The sequence below is a fragment of the Elephas maximus genome, chromosome 10 (assembly GCF_024166365.1).
Source record: "Elephas maximus indicus isolate mEleMax1 chromosome 10, mEleMax1 primary haplotype, whole genome shotgun sequence".
Taxonomy (NCBI): domain Eukaryota; kingdom Metazoa; phylum Chordata; class Mammalia; order Proboscidea; family Elephantidae; genus Elephas; species Elephas maximus.
Window position 1 is genome coordinate 104,255,799 of NC_064828.1, and position 19,564 is coordinate 104,275,362.

At 46.9% G+C, this 19,564-nt stretch overlaps 1 protein-coding gene across 6 annotated transcripts in view; it reads right to left on the reverse strand.

The window, feature by feature from the left end:
- TTC7B (tetratricopeptide repeat domain 7B) overlaps positions 1–19,564 on the reverse strand; it is a 312,432-nt gene that overhangs the window by 80,691 nt on the left and 212,177 nt on the right. For all 6 annotated transcript variants that reach the window (XM_049898916.1, XM_049898913.1, XM_049898918.1 and 3 more), the window contains one exon: positions 3,398–3,514. In XM_049898916.1, coding sequence (XP_049754873.1) covers positions 3,398–3,514 — 117 coding nt within the window. The remainder of the gene's footprint in view (positions 1–3,397; positions 3,515–19,564) is intronic.

Sequence of the window (19,564 nt, forward strand, 5' to 3'; positions counted from 1 at the left end):
TCCTGCTACCTCTGCGCTGCCTCATCATCTGACCAGTCTGGGGGCCTGGAGACCCAGGAGGAGCTGCCTGGATTCAGGAGGGAGTGGGGAAGAGTGGGAGCTCTGGTGGGGCAGTGGTTAAGCATTTGGCTGCTAACTGAAAGGTCAGCAGTTCGGATCCGCCAGCAGCTTCTTGGAAACCCTATGGGGCAGTCCTACTCTGTCCTAGAGTTGCTATGAAAAAAAAAGGAATCAACTCAACGGCAGCGGGTATTTTGTGGGGGAAGAATGGGAAAACCTGGACAGGTTGAGCAAGGGTCCCACAACTGAGCATGCTGAAAAACAAGGGCGCCCTGAGGCAGGAAGTCAGTGCCCATCCACTCCAGGAAGACACAAAACTGCTTCCTACCAAAACGCTTTCTGCTCAGTTCTTATTTTTTAATTTTGAAGGCATGCTTCTCACATACAGTTTCCTGCAATTCTACCCTTTTCTAGAACCCTCTATGATGTGACTGTAGACTCCCGACTATTGGACAGTCCGCTGCCCTTCTCTAGAAAACTGCAGTGTGCTGGCCCTTCTTAAGACACAGCCCTTCCTTCTTTCAGCTTTATTCTATCACCAGGGTCGCTTCTTACCCGAGCATACTGGGGAGGATGCCTAAATCCTCACGTTGGTAAGGGCTACAGGAGAAACGTGTATTTATATCCCAGAGAACAAAAATAATGTTTAAAGAAAACAAACAGGAAGCTCCTTAATAAGGGGCTGCTAGATCCACCACCCCCTCTGTCAAGGCCTGGGGGAGCGACTCGAGGGAGTAAGACTGAGCAACCAATGGACCCTCTCCTTCCCCACCCCCAGACTCTGAGCCTGGAGCCAGGGTTCCTCCCTGCGCTGGCCCTGAGAGATCCTTCAGGAAATGGAGGAAGTATGGACACAGCCCAGGCATTTGGTTAAGTATTTTTCAGAAGCTTTCCAATTCTGCTATTTTTTTCTCCTCACATTCAATATTCTTGGTTGCTAAGTGGGAGGAAATGTGGGGAGGTGGGAGAGGTGTGGAAAACTGGCAATGTGAACGCTGATGGATTTATTTTCTCTTGTCTAAAGGGAGCACAGGCAAAGGAACGTGCTCCAGTGCTGTGCAGCCAGCTTGGGCTGCATCTCCCATTAGCTGGGTGATGGGATGAAGACTCTCCCCAAATCCTGCTGCTTCTGATAGGCCAAGGGTGGGAAGCTTTGAGGGGAGATAAATATGGGCATTGTCTATTTTTGCTCACAGGCTTAGAGAAGTAGATTTGTTTTCAGTTAAAATGATCTTTATTTTCAGAGCATACCCATGAAAGGAGGAAGCCAGTCTCACGATACCCACCGCACCCAGAGAATGATGGGAACGCAGGGCAATGGAGCAACTTGCCACAGGCAGTGGTGCTGGGCGGAGACTCTAGTCTCAAGTCTTGGAACTTGAGCTCTGCAAGGGGCTGTGTGGTTCCCTGGCAGGCAGGGAAAGTGCAGTGGTGGACTTTCTAGCCTGGGCTCCCTTGCCTTCTAGCTGCACTGCCTGTACTGCCTGTTGCTAGGGGCCCCTCCTTAACAGGGCTCTGGTTTTGAACACATTTTTTCTTTAACTGCAAATACTTTAATCAACCAATGTCTCCCATGGAATCCCACATTGACTTTGCTGCTCTTTCAATCCCATCCCACCCTTGTACACCCCAGGTCTGCACGCTGTGCCCACTGTGGCCAGCCTACTCCCTGCCTCCTTTTGGGCTGGGCAAGCCACTCCCTTAGCGCACACCTTCGAACTCAATACACAAACGAGTTTCACATTTGAAGGCTCCTGACTCATGGGCAGGAATGAGCTGCCCATACACCGTGCTGTGAACTTGTGAAGTATTCTGAGTATATGGGCCGTGGAGTGAATTCACTAGAATCATTAGGTCCCTTTTCATTAAATTACTTCTTTCACAGAGCAGGGCACACATCAAAAAAAATTGTCCAAGGTTGGGAAATGGGCAAAATAGATTATTGGGCATCTTCCAGTGGAATGCTCCTTAGAAGTGAGGCTGGTGAGACTTCGTCTCACTTACTCTGGACATGTGATCTGGAAGGACCAATCCCTGGAGAAGGACATCATGCTTGGTAAACTAGAGAGTCAGTGAAAAAGAGAAAGGCCCTCAACAAGATGGATTGACACAGTTGCTGCAACAGTGGGCTCAAGCACAGCAACAACTGTGAGGATGGCGCAGGACTGGACAGTGTTTTGTTCTGTTGTTAGCAGAGTCGCTATGACTCGAAGATGATGCTACAGCACCTAACAACATAACAACCAGTGGAAGGTGGGCTGTTGATTAGTAGACCCTCCTGGGGTTATCTGATTCTATGGACGTAAGCACATCTGACTGACTTCCTGTTGACTAGACTGTAATGTATCCCCGTAGGAGCAAAAATTAACCTGTAGAAAACTAATAGTAACAGTAAGGCATATAAATTTTGTCTGGTAAGGAGTCCTGGTAATACAGTGGTCAAACACTTGGCTGCTAACCAACAAGTCAGCGGTTTGAACCCAGCAGCCGCTCTGCAGGAGAAAGATGTGGCGGTCTGCTTCTCTAAAGATTACAGCTTTGGAAACCCTATGGAGCCGTTTGACTCTGTCCTATAGGATTGCTATGAGTCGGAATCGACTCGACGGCAACAGGTCTGGTAGAGAAATAGTTGATTCCTCCCCACCCCTACATGTGCAGAAAAGATAACCCTAAGCAACACATTTCACTGCCCTGTAGGATATTATTTTTTCATCTAGTTGCAAGTTCATCTTGCCTATCTGTCTGTCTGTCTATCTATCTTTTTTGACAAAGTGTTCTTTGAACAGGTCTCAACATTTTACTTGTGCCCTCAAGAGTTAATGAAGTAAATAAAGTCTTTGCCATGTATTATTTTCTATTTGTCTGAGTCATGACTATAACTTTTTGAAAAGGAGGCTTTATCATGCCATGGCGATTTCCCCTCTCCTTAGTGGGATAGAGCCTGTTGTCTTTTACTGTTACTGTTAAGAAGCCCATCTGAAACATGTAACTGACTAGGCTATCCATAAACCATTGGAAAGGTGATGAGAATTGCCAAAGAGGGTAAGTAACTGGCTGGTAGAGAGAAATCAGATCAAGGTGAATTGTGAACTGAGCCTAGAGGGCCACCATGGCAGCAAAGCAAAAGAAACCTACAATTTGGAGGCTTCGTCAGCCACTGGGAGAAAATTCCCTTAAAAAAGGAGCTTGAGGCCCCACTGTTACCATCTGCCACTCCTGGGGACTGGAGGTGCACCAGGTGGCAGAGCTCATGGCTGCCAAATGCCAATCAGAGATGACCCTGATAGGCGGGGGCACATGCAAACACCACGCAAAACAGGCACTGCTGGCCTCTTACCTGGGGTTGGTTAGGTTGTAGCAGGATTTCCATATCTGTAACATGTGCTTACAGGTGAGGAGCGCCTCGTCCGGGCCCCGGCACAGTGACTCCAACTTCACTTTGGAGAACAGTAGTCTACGGTGGAGAGACAAAGGGAGAAAACACAGCTCACGCCAGAGTCCCACCAAGCCAACACAAAGTAGTCTGACTTCGAGCTGGAGACTACTGTACTTTTTTTAGGCAGGAGATATCCAAAGGCTTGGTCCAAGGGCAGCAGGTGGGAGCAGGGCCGAGGGTTCCCGAACTCCCAGATCAACAGATGGCTTTGCTTAAATTAAGTCTGGCCTCTAAGGTAGATTTCAGTACCACATGACTATGGGTGGTCAGGTTAAAAGCATTAGAATGGCTCCTTTTACTCAGGACACAGGGACTTTGTGAAGAGCATGGTTTTTGGAACAAAACCAATTTTGTTGTGAAACTTCAAATATTCATTAAAAGTGAATCTGAATTTATTTACAAAATTACACAAGTGTTGTGACTCAGTTGATGTAAATATCTATACATAGCCTTCCATGGTTACTCTCATTCTGGGAAGGTGAATGAATCTGCTGAGCTTCGAAAGGCTTAACTGAGGCACATGCAGAAAGATGGCATTGGGCTAAGGTCCTCTCCCCTTTAGCGTTCCCCAGGTCTGCTTTTTAGGGGCTGGGCCTTCACAAACTCACTCCATAATCACAAGGTGTCTCTTCCCTATTTTTGTTACCACCAATACTTTCATTCTCCATCCAGACCTTCTGAGCACTACACTTAGAACCTTCTCTCTCTCTCAGCCCCTCAGTTATCCCATTCCCAAAGTCTACTTATGTCTCTATGCTACGTCTCTAGACAGCCCTCTCCGTCCCCAGGCTCACCACCACTACCCTAGTAAAGGCTCCAGAATGAGCCTAGAAACCTTTCTAATGGTCTTCCTGCCCCCTGACTTCCCCTAAGAAATCTTGTCACAAAGATCTCCAAAATTAATTTTCATTCCCAGCTGAAGAAGCTATAATGATTCCTTTCTGTCTCTAATACTAAATCCAAATTCCTTATCTAGTCCTTTGAGGCCCTCCTGCAACTGGCCACTCCTATTTTACTTCACCAATACGATTCTGGGCCACACATACTATTAGACCCCTTACTCCTCCCAATACTATTCACTGGCCAAACACTATGTGCTTTCCTAACTCTATGACTACACATGCCATGTCCTCAATCTTCCCAAGTTCAATTAAGTCTTCCACTGATATAACATTTATTTCTTTATCTTCTCTACTCAGTATGTACCACAGTAGCTGGTATTTGTTGTTAATAATAATAATAAAAAGCAAAAGCAAAAGAGGAACTACTATTTATTAAAGGCCTGCTGTGCCAGGCCTTGTGTTGGCCACTTTACATAGAATATCTCATGGGATCCATGTAACAACCTTTCTAGGTAGGTCGTCTTTATCTCCCCTCAACAGACAAGGGGACCTAGGTGTTTCCTTTGGTTGTTTTCTTGAAGAAGAACCCTAACATCTCTCTCTCTCTCTGTCCATACTTCCACAGTGCTAGAATTGTGCTGTGAAGTCAAAGAGTATTAAATCAGCATCTGCTCACTGGCTATCTTCTCTATAAACCACGGAAGAAAGAGAGGTATTTCTAGTGATTTAAGTTAGATATAAATACGTTTACATGATGAGTCTCATCCTGTGAATTCCTCAACCATGCACAATGTAGAGTCCTCATTCAAAGACATTTCAAGAGGAAAGTCTCTTTTTTCTCTGTGTGAGATCAAATGAGGGTGGTCCTAACCAGTCACTGCCCAAGCTCAGGAATGGGTCAGCACCAACCACTCCCTCTAAATGGGACACAGGAAGTTCGATGCTGGAGGCTTCTAGTGGGGTAAGGTCTGCAGCCTCCTCAAGCCTGGGCCTGCAGCAGCTGGGCCTGATGGGATGAGAGACCAGGCAATGTGAGGGATACTGTCCTTGATCTATCTACAGTCAGGTGGGCATAAAGAGCACAAGGCCAGACGTGAGAACTGGGCTCAGCTTCTGCCCAAAAAGATCTCAAGAATGGCAACTCCCCTGAAACCTCTCCAGGACCGCCTATAGAAATGGCAGCCATCCAGGGTATCTCAAGGGGTTTTTAAGGAGCCAAGAAGCAGACTCCTGCTCATGTCTTCATGAATCCATAACATGCATGGTAGGAGTGCTTTTCCACCAGACTCTCCTACCAAATGAGGGTCAATGGGAGACAGGACACAAAGGACGGAGAAGCTGCCAATGGCCACCTGTCAGCATTTGGTGGAGAACTACTGGGGGGCCCAGAGCCCTTCCTGGATGAGGCGATTACCAAGCAGTTGCAGCCAGGGAAGACCCCACCTAGGACTCAGTGAGGCCACACAAGTGCCAACGTTAAGTCTCTGGGAGGCACAATGAGCCCCTCTAGCTTAGCCAAGCTCGGAGCTTGCCTGCCCCAGGGAAGGCATGCAGGTGGTGGGAAAGGTCCCCCAGCACACAAGCAGGAGTGTGGCGGTAATTACCCATGGTTCCTTTAACTGTACCCAAAGTACAAAACGCCAGAGCTCATCTCTAAGCTGCAGTTTGGGTAACAGTTCTGTACGAGGCTTCCTGGCTTGAAAAAGAACTTCTAATTAACATGAAATAACAGCTTTCAAACACTTGACTCAGGATATGCAGTTGAGAAGGTGTGGGCTGAATTCAAGAGAGCCAGACAGGAAGAACAATAGTCGAATCGCTGAGCACAATTGATGGAAAAGGCACCTGGAAGTGAAGCAGGAGGAACGGCATGAAAGAGAGACGGGCAGAAAAAGGGAGCTGGAGAGCCCCAGTGTGGGAGGACAACTGCCAGCCTCACGGCCATGACGCAGGTATTCCCAGTACAATGGGCAGGAAGACCTTGCCAGGCCGACTCTGGCCCTCCTTCGAATGCACGTATAAAAGCAGGAGCTGCCTCCAAGACACGGTGCCTCTTTTCACCATTTCCCAAACTTCAGCTTGTTCATGAGGCAGAAAACAATACTGCTAACAGAACAAGTGATACTTGCCATCGTGTTTGCTGAACCTTGCTCACACATTTCAAGATTGTTCGAAAACATCTGGCTGGGTGTATGCTACATCAGCAGAGAAATGAAGAGTACACAGCGATTAACAGCAATTTGCTGCACTCGATGTCCAAAGATTTGATGGATTTGATCTACCAAGGAAATCCTTAGGCAAAAACCAAGTTATGAAAAAACCTGGGATCAAAGGGCCTTTAATATGTTTCAGTATGTGTAACTGTCAACCTTGTAAAGAGGGCGGAGGAGACACCTGGGCCAAGAGATCACACTGGCTGCACCACCCAAGTCCAACCATAAATGAAGCAAGATGTTTCTCCAGAAGTCTGAGAAGAAGCCACATGCTGGGGGAAATGATCTTTTCCTACCCCCTACGCCTGGTTCAGAGTCCTGGTGGCACAGCAGTTAAGAGCTTGGCTGCTAACCAAAAAGTCGGCAGTTCGAATCCACCAGGCAGGCACTCCTTGGAAACCCTATGGGGCAGTTCTACTCCATCCTGTAGGATCACTGTGAGTCAGAATCGCCCTGAGGGCAAGGGGTTTGGTTTGGTTTTGGTACAACTGATTCAAAGTATATTAACCTAATTGTTAAAAAATAAATATTTATTACTAAAATGCACAAACACCAGAACAGAACTAGATAACGGGGAGCTCCTAAAAATCAAACACCTATGCTCACCCAAACACTTCACCAAAAGAGTAAAAAGATAACCTCCATACTGGGAAAAAGTTCTTAGCTATGACATTTCCGATCAGCGTCTGATCTCTAAAATCTACATGATACTGCAAAACCTCAACTACAAGAGGACAAATAACCCAATTAAAAAATGGGCAAAAGATATGAACAGGCACTTCATTAAAGAAGACATTCAGGTGGCTAACAGATACAATGAGGAAATGCTCAAGATCACTAGCCATTAAAAAAAAAAAAACAAGACTACAATGAGAAGCCATCTCACTCCAACAAGGCTGGCATTAATCCAAAAAACACAAAATAATAAATGTTGGTGAGGTTGTGGAGAGACTGGAACACTTATACACTCCTGGTGGGAATGTAAAATGGTACAACCACTTTGGAAATTGATTTGGTGCTTCCTTAAAAAGCTAGAAATAGAACTACCATACGATCCAGCAATCCCACTCCTTGAGAAATAAGAGCCTTTACATGAACAGATATATGCACACCCATGTTCACTGCAGCACCGTTTACAATAGCAAAAAGATGGACACAGCCAAGATGCCCATCAATGGATGAATGGATAAATTATGGTATAGTCACACGATGGAATACTACCACCCATCAATAAAGAACAATGATGAATCCATGAAACATTTCATAACATGGAGGAATTTGGAAAGCATTACGCTGAGTGAAATCAGTCAGCTGCAAAAGGACAAATATTGTATGAGACCACTATTACAAAAACTCAAGATATAGTTTAAACAAAGAAAATATTCTTTGATGGTTATGAGAGGGGGGAGGAGGGAGGGAGAAGGGTATTCACTAATTAGGTAGTAGACAAGAACTAATTTAGGTGAAGGGAAAGATAACACACAATACAGGAGAGGTCAGCACAACTGGACTAAACCAAAAGCAAAGAAGTTCCTGAATAAACTGAACACTTCGAAGGCCAGCATAGTAGGGGTGGGGGTTTGGGGACCATGATACTGGTGAGGAGGGAGTTTCTTGGGTAAAGTAGACACATGAGACTACGTGGGCAGCTCCTGTCTGGAGGGGAGATGTGAAGGCCGAGGGGGACAGAAGCTGGCTGAATGGACATGGAAAGACAGGGTGGAGAGAAGGAATGTGCCATTTCATTAGAGGGAGAACACCTAGGAGTATATAGCAAGGTGTTTATAAATTTTTGTATGAGAGACTGGCCTGATTTGTAAACTTTCACTTAAAGTGCAATAAAAATTTTAAAATAAAGAAATATTTTGTTTAGAGAATCTCTGAAAACGTACAGGAAATTAATAAAGACTACAATCATATGCATAGAAGAACCTTGCTAACATACCAAACTGACTACACCCCTGATAACCATGCCTCTGCTTCACCCACAGGATGAAGCCCAAATTTATCACCAGGAACAATGTCTTTCAAGATCCACCTCCCGCCCACAGGCTTAGCTTTGGTCTGTCCACTGTCCTCCACGTACATCTACCACTCTAGCCACAACCAGCTTCCCCCGTGATCCACTCTCCTTCATGCCTCTGGGTCTTTGCACAGGCTGTTCCCTGTGTTTTAAATGCCTTCTCCACCCATTTCCACCTTTTAAGCACCTACTCGTCCTTCAAGATTCAGGTTAAATAGCATCCCCCCAATGAAGCTAGCCTTAAATAATAGGAGTTGAACCTCCCAAATGGAAACGCATCACAGAAAACCCAAGAGCTCACATCTGTGGAATCACCAGCCATAGCTGGAAGCGTTTGCTTTCCAGGTAACTGAAATGATAACAACAATAACAGCAGCTGCTGGATATTTCAAATATTTAATCACCGGTTCTTACAATAACCCTATGAATTAGGTTGTGATTAAGTAGCCTGCCCAAGTTGACCTAGCTAGTGATTAAGCAAAAAAAAAAAAAAAAAACCCGTTGCTGTTGGGTTGATTCCAACTCATAGCGACCCTATAGGGCAGAGTAGAACTGCTCCATAGGGTTTCCAAAAAGCGCCTGGTGGATTCGGACTGCTGACCTTTTGGTTAACAACCATAGCTCTTAACCACTACACCACCAGGGTTTCCAGCTCTTGATTGGTATACAGAAATTTAAGCCCAAATCCATCTGACTCCAAGGCACCAAACTCGACACAGAGAAGAATGACTTAAAACACTCTAACAGCGACACTAATCTATTGCTAAATATTTAAAGGGAGCCCTGGTGGTGCAATGTTTAAGTGCTCGGCTGATAACCGAAAGGTCAGTGGTTCGACCCCACCAGTAGCTCTGTGGGAGAAAAGACCCAGCAACCTGCTGCCTCTGGTAATGATTACAACCTCAGAAACCCTATGGTACAGCAGTTCTACTCTAACATATGGGGTTGCTTTGAGTCAGAATGGACTCGACAGCAGCTAACAATGACAACAACAAATACTTAAATCTGCAAAGATCTGTGTTAGATGCCATGTGGAATACAAAGTGGTATAAAAGACAGTTCCTTGCCCTAAAAGAACTTAGGTCCAACTGGGAGAAAAGACCTAACTGTCAATATTAGGCAGGATTTCTGGTTCGGGATAGACTACGGCCCTGGAAATTGGATAGGACTATACAAGAGCAGAAGTCCTGGTGGTGCAGTGGCTAAGAGTTAGGACAGCTAATCAAAAGGTCGGCAGTTTGAATCTACCAGCTGCTCCTTGAAAACACTATGGGGCAATCTGTATACCAATCACTACTCTGTTGTATTGGGCTGTGATAAGTCGGAATCAACTCCATGGCAAAGGGTTGCGTTTGGTTTGGTACAAGAACAGGAACTTAGGCTGCTGGGGTGTCACCACTAGGAAATACCATAAATGATTCTTCAAAAAATGACCGCATTTGCATGTGCTTTTGTGACTTGCCTCTTTCATCCAAAAATGTGGTGCATATAAAATTCTGGTCATTTGAAGGATCTAGTTAACCATGTCTTGCTTTTCATTAAAACTAATAGAAATAATGTTTCCCTTATTTCTGGAATGGTTAAAAGACTCCAGAGATTACTTGAAATAACAAATGTGTTTGGTTCTGCGCAGAGCTTAGAAAGCAGCCATGGCTGCCCCTGGTGATGCCCTGGGGCACACGTGGTGTGACTGTCCATCACTCACTGCAGGGACATACCAAAGTGGCATTTTATCAGACCAGTGATAATGTCTGATGACTTTCCTAGCCCTGGAAACCCCCCTACTTCCAGACCCTGGTGTCTAGCACATCACTCTAGTTTAGCTGATATATACGGGATGTAAGAGTATTTCAGAGATGGGGCACTGAAAGGTAAAATTCAGTCTAATGTAATATACACATGATACTTGATGAACACAGACATATAGACAAAGTTCTCTGGGAGCATAAACAGAAGTAGATAAATTCTGGAACTCTTCCAGCACCCCTCCCACCCTAACTGTGAAAATCCCCCTTTCTGATGTCTTCCACGCCCCTCATCCTCAGGCAGAGCACCAGGAGCACACAGGTGGGGAGGTGTGAGTGTCCACGGTGAGTTCAAGGGATGGTGGCTAGAGTCTGGGACTCATAGAGTTGAGGCCTGGGTAAGGCCAAAGGGTTGGTGGTGCTGTTAGCTGCCATCGAGTCAGCTCCTGACTTATGGCGACCCCATGCACAATGAAATGAAATGCTGCCTGGTCCTATGACTTCCCCATTATTGGTTGTAGACTGGACCACTGTGATCAACAGAGTTTTCATTGGTTGATTTTTAGGAGATTGCCAGGCCTTTCTTCCTAGTCTCCTAATCTGGAAGCTCCACTGAAATTTGTTCAGCATCACAGAAACCACCACTGGCAGATGGGTGGTGGCTATGCCATGAGGTACACTGGCTGGGAATCGAACCCAGGTCTCCTGCATGCAAGGTGGGAATTCTACCACTCAACTACCCCTGCCCTGGCTCAAAGGGCAGATATTTCTAAATTCTGGAATTTAATTTGCCTCACAAAGCTTCCTGCTGAAGAACTCTCAATGAAAATAAATTAGAAAAGTTTAAGAAATACTATAGTCATAATTCCCTCCAATCTCATTTGGCAGTATAAGACCTGCTTTCATTAAGTGCATCAAGGAAGGAAATGCACATATTAACACACAAATTACACAAAACCCTCACTAATGAGCTGATCTGTGACTGCTGCACTCATGGCAGCTGATTTAGTACTAACATCATGGGAACCTTGAACGTTTGGTATTCTGTGCTGAGCTGTGTTTATGAGCTCCTGGGCTCAGCATGCCAGGGGCCCGCTCTTTGTTTCTCTCCTGAATGTAGGCAGGGATGCCAAACAGCTGTGCAGAAAAGCACGTGGTATCTGCCCAAATAGGGCCATGGTCATGGGGCCTTGTGTACCCTCCCCATCTCCTGGCTTCAGGGGAGGCTGTCTTGAGAGCTTGAGTGGGGCTGGCTGCCAAACACCTAAAGGAGAGTATCTGTCACCAGGTAAAGGAAATGGGAGATCAGGCCGAGGTGGGAGACTGAGAGGGACCTAAATGTGCTGGACTGAACTTATAAACTGAGAAGATGGCTAGGCAGTAGACAGATCAGAATGGCAAGAGAAATCAAAAGAAATGTGCCAGAATCCTGTGGTGACTAGGAGGAACCGGAAATTTAAAGCCAGATGAGTCAGCTGGGAACAAAGTCAGAAGGGGAACAAGCGAAGAGCAGACATGTGAGGCCATTGCTGCTCAGAGGGAGAGGGCTGCTGTCAGGCTCCCCACAGAGGGGAGCCAGGGGCTCGTTCAGGGGCCACAGGCCCGAAGGAAATGCATCTCAGTTCCTGGGCACCCACATGGCTGATGGCCTACTGTGTGCTGGCGCTGGAGCCACTGCTCTGCTCTCTGGGCTTCCAAAGAGGTCCAATCCTGGAAAGGGCTGTTCTCTGAGTCACCCTGTCATTGAAATCAGGCCTGTAGCTGGCCTGATGGCCAGCAGGTGAGCCTACCATGCTAGTTTACAGCTGTGTCCTGAGGCCCTTCTAATGGCAACTGAAAGGGTTTCGTGTGACTGTTCCCACTAGGTACTGAAACACCCGTGGGGCCTCACCAATGGTGACTATTCCGCAAGTGGCACTGGAACGAATGTATAATCCCTGACTGTTACGCAGGAAGGATACAGTCTCTTGGATCTTCTGGCTTACCCAGCTGCTGTACCGACCTGCTGCTCACTGGCTCATTAGAAAAAAAATCAGATTTTTCCAATTAACCCAAAGCTGGAAAAGGTCTTGAGAGGCGTTCTAATGCTTTGCTACTAGGAGTGTGGTTGGCAGCAGGATCTGGGAGCCTGTGAGGGAGAAATGCAGACTCTCCAGCCACCCCAGGCCTCCTGAGCCAGGATATGCAAGAGTCCCAGGTGATGCATATGCACCTGAAAGTTCAAGCACCAGTCCAGCTCATGGCTCTCCACCCTAACCTACAGACGTCTGATTTCTTTTTCAAAGACTTCCAGGGAAAAGAGCCCCTGCACTTAGGAAATTCTACCTGGTGTTTATTTCAGTCCAATAAGAACTTGGGGAGCATGTGGGATGATTTTTATTTTTAAGTCCAGTGGAAATTCTGAACAACAATTTATATGAAGTTTATGTACAAGGGGCATCCCCGCCTGTGGTCCTGGACCCAGAGGAATTCTCCTGGGTCTGATGGCTGCGCTTTAAGCCTGCGCTCCAGCCCTGTCCAAGTCTGCCATGTGTGTCTCTGGTGATAGACTGCCAGGGTGGCCACTCGCATCATCACCCATGTAAAGGGCACCTCCTGGAGTCTGCAAAGCACCAAGAAATTGTCGCATTACCACGGTGGCTCCTTTTTAGGGGTCAGATACTCAAATGTCTTCTAGACCCAGGCAGGCAAATAAGAGCTGGGTTCAAGACACCGAAAACCAAAACTCCAAACCCATTGCCACTGAGTCAATTCCAACTCATAGAGACCCTACAGGACAGAGTAGAACTGCCCCATAGGGTTTCCAAGGAGTGACTGGTGGATTTGAACTGCTGACTTTTTGGTGAGCAGCCGACCACTTAACCACTGTGCCATCAGGGCTCCAAATACAACGCCCAACAGGAAGTGCTTGGAATTGTGCCTGCCTCCCCTCTTGTTGTTGTGTGCCATCGGGTCGATTCTAACTCATAGTGACCCCATGTGACAGAGCAGAACTGCCCCATAGGGTTTTCTTGGCTGTAATCTTTCAGGATCCCTGGTGGCATAATGGTTAACAGCTGGGCTGCTAACTTAAAGGTTGGCAGTTTGAACCCACCCAGGGGCTCCTCTACTTCCGTAAAGATTATTGTTGTTGGGTGCCATCCAGTTGATTCATAGCGCTCTGTAAGACAGAGTAGAACTGCCCCATAAGGTTTCCCAGGCTGTAATCTTCACAGAAGCAGATCGATAGGTCTTTTCTCCTGCGGAGGGGCTGGTGGGTTCAAATAGTAGACCTTTCTGTTAGCAGCCGAGTGCTTAACCACTGTGCCACCAAGGCGCCTTCTGCTTCCCCTGTAAAACCAAATATTTTTGAAACATGTGCTGGCCTAACAGCACTCTACTACAGGACATCAGCTCACAGGATGCCAGTCGGAAAGCCCTAGTCTTCAAGCTTTTCAGGGATCAAATCTGAGTGCCTGGTTTCCTTGATAAAAACCGAAACATCTGCTGACCACTGGTCAGTTTGTCAACAGAACCACCCAAGGAGGGTGTGAGGGGTACAGCTCTTCTCACAAGTGCTTCTCCTCTGGGAACAAAGCCCTGTCGGGTAACTGACCCAGGTGGTTCACTGGTAAATTTGTGTCTGGGAGTTACTTAACCACCACGGGAGGAAAGAAACCTGACCACTTTTAATGCCTACGGTCTATCAGGAAGGAGACGCCCCACAATGTGCTGGCCCACTTGGAAGGTCAAGCACCATTTCTCACACTTTGGTTTCATGGTCGTGAGAGTGAGAGTTTCATTAACCACCCAGATCTGTGTGTTCAGGGGGAAATGGAGGCCACACTTACTTAGCAAAAGAGAGGTTCTCAGTGCCAAAAGATATCAGGAGCAGGTGCCTCGTTCTTTAGAGCTTCGTGGCCCCTGAGCCCTAGTTGGAGGCTGTACGTGAGAGACAGCCGTCTCTGACGATTCAGTTGCGCCTCTTGATACCCTAATCCTGCCTCCTCTTTATGTCAGACAGGGACTCCTGCCAGATCCCATATCAGTTACATTTTGCCTCTCCTTTCAGTCAAAGTGTCAACAATCTGGAATACTCCCCCAACCTTCTAGCAGTATTTTTAGAACAAACAAACAACTGACATATTTAGCTGAAATAAATCACCTCAATAAACCCTGGTTTGGCTCATTTTTGCTCCTGCTTCATCTATTAATCTCCACTCTGATTACTGTCCAGGAGCCAGCACCCAGACTGGAAAAAACCTGGCAGTGGCGTCACTAGGCTTGGTGTCAGCCAGTGCGGTAACTCATGGTATCACTCCTCCCCCACGGGCCTCCGCCCGTACCAGACCACACAGAGTCTTCAGTCATGTTTTTTGTACTAACGTTACCCGTAAATCATAACTCCTGTATATCACTCCTTCTTTTCCTTTAGTTACTACTTTATTTTCGAAAAAGTTACTGATATCAGTTCACAAATACTAATTACCACAATAATGTAGCTAAAACACCAGAAAATTTGACATAATCAAACCAAAAACCCACTGCCGTCGAGTCGATTCCGACTCATAGCGACCACAAAATCAGAGACTACGAAAAACATTGGCCACAGTGAAAATAATAGCGTGTGCTTGTAGCACGTGCAGATGAAACCACGTGATTCGAAACGTCATTGTAATTGGGCAGTAATGACAGCGCTGACCTGAGCACATGAGGAGGTTCAAAAAACAAATTAGCATATAGAGTGTTAGCCTTGTAGGTATACTGATACATGTAAACTGGGCTTGTGAAAAATGTTTTTGTTGGTATAACTAACAACAAGGATATTTTTATAAAAAATAATAAATTTCTGCTGAAATATTTCACAAAAATTTTATGGACAGTCACTTTGGTGTCACCCCGTCTGACAGTGTCACCTGGAACAGTTTACACCCCCTGCACCCACCTTGCAACACCGCTGTAATCTGGACAGTTCGAACTCAAAACACCTCCAAAGCACACTGCCCATGTTTCAAAAGACTGCCCCTGCTCCCTGAGCCTGACGTTTTTGTAAAAGGAGCCCTTTCATTTAATGCTATCCATAAAGCAACAGGCTGTCCTTGGGTGGCGTAAATGGTTAGCGTGCTCAGCTGCTAACCAAAAGGCTGGAGGTTTGAGTCCACCCAGAGGCACCTCAGAAGAAAGGCCTGGCAATCTACTTCTGAAAAAAATCAGCCATTGAATACAGTTCCACTCTGAGACCCATGGGGTTGCCATGAGTAGGAATGGGCTAGACAGAAACTGAGTTTTTGACAGAGAATCCACATGAACAGTCCTAAGTATTTACCGAGTGCTTTTTCTCTGCCCGTAGGGGTTAGGGGCTGAGTGATGCAAAGTAAGTAGGAGGCAGAGAACCTGCCCGCGGGCTGCTGGTAGATGAGCTGGTGAGCAGGTGCCATTCATACAGGAAGTGCCTTTCGTTTAGGAAGTGCCAAATGGCCATCTGGTAAGTAAATGTGTGAACAGGAAATGTTCGAAAGCAAGTCTACCCATCAAACTACTCTGGCTCTTAAAAGAAATCTATTCTCTCTGAACCATTGACCCATTTGGCAATGTTATGGATTGAATTGTGTCCCCCCAAACTATGTGTTGTAAATCCTAATCCCTATACCTGGGGAGGTAATCCCATTTGGGAATAGGGTTTCCTTTGTTATGTTAATGAGGCCATATCAGTGTAGGGTGTGTCTTACACCAGTCACTTTTGAGCAGGTCAGGCACAGAAGCAAGGACTCACAGATGGGGAAGATAGATGCCAGACAAAGATCGCCAAGGAACCCAGGAACAGAACCTGAAGAGAGATAAGGACCTTCCACCGTAGCACTTAACCGTTACTCCACCAGGGTTTCCATTTCAGCAGCATTAAAAAACTAAGACAGGTAATATCTAAGATGGGGAAACGGGAACAGAAAGCAAGAGTTCTCCTGCTGACCCGCCTCTCCCAAAGGGCCAACTTTCTAAAGATTTCCCTGGATTATTTCATTCTTTATTTCTGACTTGGCCCCCAGGACCCTGACTTCCACATACTCCCAAGCCTGAGAATGGGCGCTCGAGCTGAAGAACTAAGGCATTGGGGTCCATTTCAGTGGACAACAGATGCCAACAGTGGGAATCCTCTAATCACCTAGACCTAGAAGAGGGTCCAGGCCAGGATGTGACATGGTCTCAAAGGACCCCGTGAAGTTCTGTAATGTAAAGTGCCAAATGCTACCATGGGTGGCAACTCAGAGCAGGAAGCTCTGCTTGTCTTGGCCACAGAGATGTCAAGATTCCCAGGAGCTGGGTTCCCACATGGAAGTGAATGAAAAGGCACCTTCCACTCAAAGTCAGGAAGGGAGCCAGGAAGGAAGGAACCCGCCGGCTGCTGGGAAGATGACCCGGCGCACTGGGACCAGAGGTGGGTGATGGGTTTCTCTGGGACCGAACGCAACTGTGTGTGTGCACCAGAACCCTGCTCCTGTGGCTCCTGGTCTGCTCTGTGCTCCTTACATCCCATGTCTTTACCTCCTATGTGTTCTCACTGAGTATAGCAGGAAGGGTTCAATTTGGTTTGGGTTTCTTGGCTCATTTCAGCTGTGCTAAGGGAGGCCAGTCCATGCCTGGGCTGGAGCTCTAAAGCAGGGAGCCCTGCTCCAGAAGGTGAGGGTGGCAGCAGCAGTGGGATCTTTATTTCCCCTGAGGCACTTATCACCCTCCACTGTAATTCTGCCTCCACTCTGAGTGTGAGCTGTGTGGAGGTGGGGACTGTGCTGTATTCGTCCTTGGGTCTCCAGAGCCCGGAACAGCTCTTGGTGGACAGCAGGGAATCTCTGTTAGCTGGTGGAATGGATGGATGGAAAGGCCCTGGGGGAGGAGAAACCAAAGGACAGATGGCATCTGGTTGCTGGTTCTAGTCCCACTGCCCCCCAGAGCATCTTTGGAGGTGGTTGGTTTGGGAGTTGTTTCCCTCGTGGTTTCCAACATCACTGCACTTCAACTTGAACATTCCTGCCAGCCTCACAGCTCTGTGTCAAGAAGCCATAGAGGTCAAATGCTTTGATTCAGGATAAGAGGGATGTTCTCCCTGATGTCAGTGTCCTCAATTCATTTTTTTCAGCTAGAGGTTGCCAATTAGGAATGCGTGGTTTGGGGCTGCCCAGCCCAGAGACAGATTAGCTTCGGATACACAGCGTCTCCCCCACAGCCCTCCCATGAGAGAGGGCTGTCTCTCCAGGGAAGCAGCAACCATACTAGGGAAACACACCAGGAAATTGGGGATGTTGGTGTGGGCATTCTTGCACAGCAGAGACAGGCCCAAGCTTGCTTTTAGCTCCAAGAGTTCTGAGCCTCCATATCTGACCCATGCAAAGGGCTTCAGAAGACTAACTTCCAAGGCATCTCAAAAGGGCTCTCAAAGCAATCTGAAGGGCCAGACCTCTTGTCACCCAGATTCAATGCCTTTCATCAATGACCCTGAGACTTCACCTTGGGGCATTTCTGAAGGATAGATGGCATTCTGTTAACAAGAGGTATGGATACTCAAGCCCAGGATGGGTGGTAGGGAAATAATCAGTCCCACCCACGCTATTAATCTGTCCTAGATTCTCTCCTTCTCCCTTAAGAGGGGATGTCAGGCATGACGCAGGCAAGATCTTCATTTGGACAAGGCAGCAGCAGGGACAGGCAGGTTTTCTCTTGGAGGAGGGTGGGGGCGGTGAAGAGCAGACTCCACAGGCCACAAGCACTCGGAGCCGCTTCTGTAGGAGGCCTGCTGAAAGGCACTGTGAGGTGACACTGCAAGTGATGTTGCAAACCTGCTAGTCACTCACTGCCTGTCCTCAGCCGAACACCCCAAGCTATCTCCTCAGCCCTGCAAGATGCCCTGCTGTGTCCTTTGTTCTGGGGTCTCAGTTCCAGACTGACATTTGGTTTTTTATGAGCCTTCTTTTCCAAAGTAGGGAAGGGCCCAGGCCAGTGCCGCCCCCAGCTGGACACGTTTTCCGGGCCTGTAGCACCTGCACTCCCAAACGACGCTGATAGCTGTTCTCTAAGCGGAGCGCCTGTGAGGCCTTTCACTTGGTCTCTTTTATTTATAAAGTTTTTGAAAGGATAATGAAAGTGGTCTCTAACCAAAGCTAAACCCAGTTAGCTCTGTTCCTACATGCAGAGACTCCAGAGCCCTGGGCTGCCTCTGGGGCTCCTGGGTGCATCTCTGATGGAGCAGCCACTGCCTGGGTTCCTTGAAGAAATGGAGCAATTCCACGTGCCTCCTGGCAGCTGGTGTCCAGCTCAGCCTTAGAAACCTCTCCACATGATAATGCCTGGCACAGAGACTAGTGAAATGACACAAAACTACCCAAGGCAGTGCGTACTACAAATAATTACTTTCTGGCCACTTGGAATAAGGAGTAGATGGTCCTCATTAGCTAAAACAATTTAAAATTTCTAAAATAAAGCCAGCCTAATTTTATACACACAGATACATAAAACTCAGCTCTTATTAAGGAAGGCATAAAAAACTAAACCTGATGCCGCTGAGTCAATTCCAACTCATAGAGACCCTATAGGACAGAGCAGAGCTGCCCCACAGTTTCCAAGGAGTGGCTGGTGACCTTTTGGTTAGCAGCTGAGCTCTTAACCACTGCAAACCACCAGGGTTCCAAGGAAGGCACAGTGTAGTGAAAACAGGAATGTATCCAGATACATGAGCATTTCATCTCTGAATCTGTTTCCTCATCTATAAAATGGGGGTACTAATACCTACCTTATGGGGTGTGGTGCGGTTAAATGAAATAACCCACATAGCATGCCCACAACATCCTTCCCACCACCTGTCTGCCAACTTCTTGCACTGTGGTGGCTTGCGTGTTGCTGTGATGCTGGAAATTATGCTGCTGGTATTTCCAGTACCAGCAGGGTCACCGATGGTGGACAGGTTTCAGTGGAGCTTCCAGACTAAGACAGACTAGGAAGAAAGGCCTAGGATCTACTTCCAAAAGCTAGTCAATGAAAATCATGTGATCACAACAGAATATCGTCTGATACAGTATTGGAAGATGATTCTCCTAGGTTGGAAGGCACTCAAAATATGTAGTGGCCTCAACAATAGACTTGAGCATACCAATAATTGTGAAGATGGCACAGGACCAGGCAATGTCTTGTTCTGTTATACTGCGCTGCAGTGAATTACTCAATATGGCCCTTCTAGCCATAGTCTTTCTGACTCCCACACAATGATTGGGTGGGACTAT